Source organism: Oryzias melastigma, linkage group LG11 (genome assembly GCF_002922805.2).
Source record: "Oryzias melastigma strain HK-1 linkage group LG11, ASM292280v2, whole genome shotgun sequence".
In the NCBI taxonomy this organism is placed as follows: Eukaryota; Metazoa; Chordata; class Actinopteri; order Beloniformes; family Adrianichthyidae; genus Oryzias; species Oryzias melastigma.
In genome coordinates, this window is record NC_050522.1 from 24,686,621 (window position 1) to 24,690,015 (window position 3,395).

General features: G+C 33.0%; 1 protein-coding gene across 1 annotated transcript in view; it reads right to left on the bottom strand.

Annotated features, from left to right (window-relative positions):
* The window catches only part of slc30a8 (solute carrier family 30 member 8), a gene marked incomplete in the record, with an annotated part of 11,941 nt that extends 10,392 nt beyond the window's left edge, over positions 1–1,549 (bottom strand). Inside the window, 1 exon segment of the mRNA XM_024298263.2 lies at positions 1,109–1,549. Coding sequence (XP_024154031.1) covers positions 1,109–1,179 — 71 coding nt within the window.
* Between the last annotated feature and the right edge of the window lie 1,846 nt (positions 1,550–3,395).

A 3,395-nucleotide genomic window follows, 5' to 3' on the forward strand; every position in this document is an offset into this window, starting at 1 on the left:
AGAAATCGCAGAAATGCCTTTAAAACCGCTCATGTGAAAGTGTTGTCCCCCCCGTAAATCTGCAGTCATGGAATATTCCACCAACAGGAAGTTAGCTAGCAGAAAGAGTCTCTTCCAAGTGTTTGGAATAGAAAAAATGGTAATCTACCAGCTGTGAAAAAAGGAAAAAGCAGAGAAAGAAAAAGAAATAGTTGCTACGTTTCAAAAAGTGCAGAAAAAATAAAATAATCTCAAAAAGAAGATAAAGAAAGTCAAGAATAAGAGAAAAAGAGAAAATTGTCCTTTTGAGAAAATGCTTTTTTATATATTTTGCCTTCTTTAGTAAGAAGACAAAATGGGTACGGATTTTCAAAAGGACTGACTAATACAGAGGGGGCCCCCATCTTATTGTTCGCCTGGGGCCCCAAAACTACTGAGTCCGCCACTGCAAGTAACAAAAAGAACTCTAAAAACAGTTTATGAATATTTGCATGTATTTATTTAATAATCCACTTCACTGTTTGTTCTTTTCATTGTACTTTAAAATGTATTTGTTGTATTTTTGGACTCGGATCAATAAAGTTGGGAGAAATACAAAATATTGGTGCATTCCAGCTGTAAAGTTTGGATCCAGATGCCATTTCAACCAAAAAAAAAACAAAGAAAAAAGAAATAAATTATTTTCCAAACATCTGCTCCTCATTTTTTTTTAATAAATAAAAACTCAGAAATGCACATTTTGAGCTAAATGTTCTTCATAAATGTCCCAAATCGTCATAAAAATGCCACAAGAACATGTTAGAAACACAGTTTTCATCAGAGTGGGTCTTCAAAAGTACAGCTCTGATGTTCCCACGAGACCCAAAGGTGCCCCGCGGGGTGCACGCCCCCCTCCCTGAGAACTGCTGCGTAAAACTCAGCGCGTTTGCGCACAGCTGATCCATCAGTCCCGTGTGGAAAAGCAGCGGGGAAAGCGCAAAGAGACTTGTTTTTCTGTCAAACCAAGAACGATAAAAGGGGGAAAGCCTTTCTGGATGACACGTATTCACTTTTATTACTAAAAAATACTCACTGTGAAAATAAAAATGTAAAAACTGATCATAAATAAATCTATTAAAAGTGGATTTACCTTCCAGGCGTGTTGGAGCTCCGCGTTTCTGTCAATAGAGGAACTTTTTCCGGATTCGTTTTTTTAAACATGATGCTCTAAATAAAAAAAATCAAGTTTTTCAGAATAAAATTAAATAAACTGAGCGGGTTGTGGTTCGATTCCTGGAGGAAAGCGGTCTGCCGCTCCTCCTGACAGCCGCAGAAGTTTGTTCCTGAAAACCTGCGGGGTGCAAACAGCTGAAGGTCTGATGCAGCCGTGTGACTGCCCGCTGTGTGCGCCGTGTGCACACCACAGGCGCAAATGCAAAAGGTCGGGACGGGACGGGAGGGCATCGTGGCGCACGGAGCCGCTGCGCCAAAAGCGCAAAAGTTCAGGGGGAAAAAAGTCTGTGAGACACGAAACTGAAGGAAAGAGGGTTTGATGTTCCGATGTTTGGATCAGCTGTTGATAAAAAGCTTCTGTTCTGCACCGGCCGGAAGACACGCCCACTTTCACCCCACCAGCAGGACGGTTATCCAACGGGCTGGAGGGGCCGTGCGCGCAAAGCCGGTCGGAGATTTACGTCATTCCAAAGGTTTCTGATCAACAGGAATTTGATTTAAAAGATAAACATTCATTCCTTTAATGATAATTATTAATATCATACAGAAACTGGAATTTGTTAAAATTCGAAAAATAAAAACGTAGTTCCAGAAGACGCCACATGATGGCGACATTTACCCACATTTCTCCTCCGTCTCTCCTGTTGACATGAATAGAAATTTAAAGTGACCTTTTCCCACCTATTCTGCATTTTTAACACTAGTTCATATATTTTTATGCATTGGGTTTGGAACATTTCTAATAGCAAATGACTTAAAGTTAAATGTGGCAAATTACTAGAATGTTATTCTGTTTTTATAAACCATAAAAGCTCAAAATCCATATTAATATTGAATGTATTTTGATTTATTGGGTTTGTATGGTGGACGGGAAGGACAAAACAATAGGTATGGGAAGAGCTCATCTTAAATAATTTAGCGTTAAATGCAAACACATTTGTAAATTCAATTTTTACCATTAAAATTAAAAATAAAGACATTTTTGGTCAATTTCTTTAAAAACATTTATGAGAGACTTTAACTTGTAATCAAGATCAATTATATTTTTATAAAATATATAAGGCTACACACAGCATGCAAGTAGTGACTTATTAAAATAAAAATACAATACTTTTTAACCATTTAATTTGAAAAATGATTTTAATTTGCAAATATAGCGATTTTTAAATATAAAGAGTAAAAGTGCACGAATGTTCTAATGTTTAAATGAAAATGTTTATTTGTCTTAGTTTTAAACAAATAATTTCATTTTGTTCTTTAATTTAAGTGTAATTCAAGTATATTTCTGGATTAAAAGTGCACACATATATACAAAGAAAATGTTTTTTTTACGTTTTTAACTATTAATTCATTTTTTTCTCCATAATTCACAATTAAAAGAAAGAAATTTGCCGACATTTTAGCTATATCACTCGAAAAGGTGAATTTTTCATAGTTTTTACCAATTAATCTAATTGTTTTCTGTAATGGACATTTTTGTAAATATAATCTGGTGTAAAAGTTCGCACATTTTCAAATATATAAATTAAAAAAGTTTATTTGTCAAAGTTTAGAAAAAAATAATTAATTTTTTCTGTAATTTACATTTTTTAAGTATAAATCTAGGATAAAAGTTGTTTATTTTTTTTTATAGTTTTCAATAATTAATCTATTTTTTAAACTATAATCTAGAGTAAAAGTACAAACATATTCATCTATTTAAAAATAAAATGTTTATTTGTCATAGTCTCAAGCAATAATTTGATTTTTTTTCTATATTTTAGATTCTTGTAAGTACAAATCTGGTGTAAAAGTGCAAAACTTTTCATCTGTGTGAAATAAAATGTTTATTTTTTAAAGATTTAAACGATCAATTGTTTTTTTTCCCTTATTTTACATTTTTAAGAAAAAATCTGGTGTAAAAGTGTACTTATTTTCAGCTATATTAATAGAAATTGGGTATTTTTTACAGTGAATATCCTTGTTTTCTATGATTGATCTTTTAGTAAGTTTAAATCTGTTGTAAAAGTCCATCATTTTTTCAATATGTGACTGAAAATGTTATATTTTTATATCGTTTTAAACCATCAATCTCATTTATTTCTTTTTGTCCGCCTGTATTGGAGACAGGTGACGCTTTCTGTGTCTTTATTTCACTTCGACTAAAAATAGTTCCTCGTTTCTATTTTGGTCCGGATCATTTGTGAACTGAAGAAAGAAAGTGG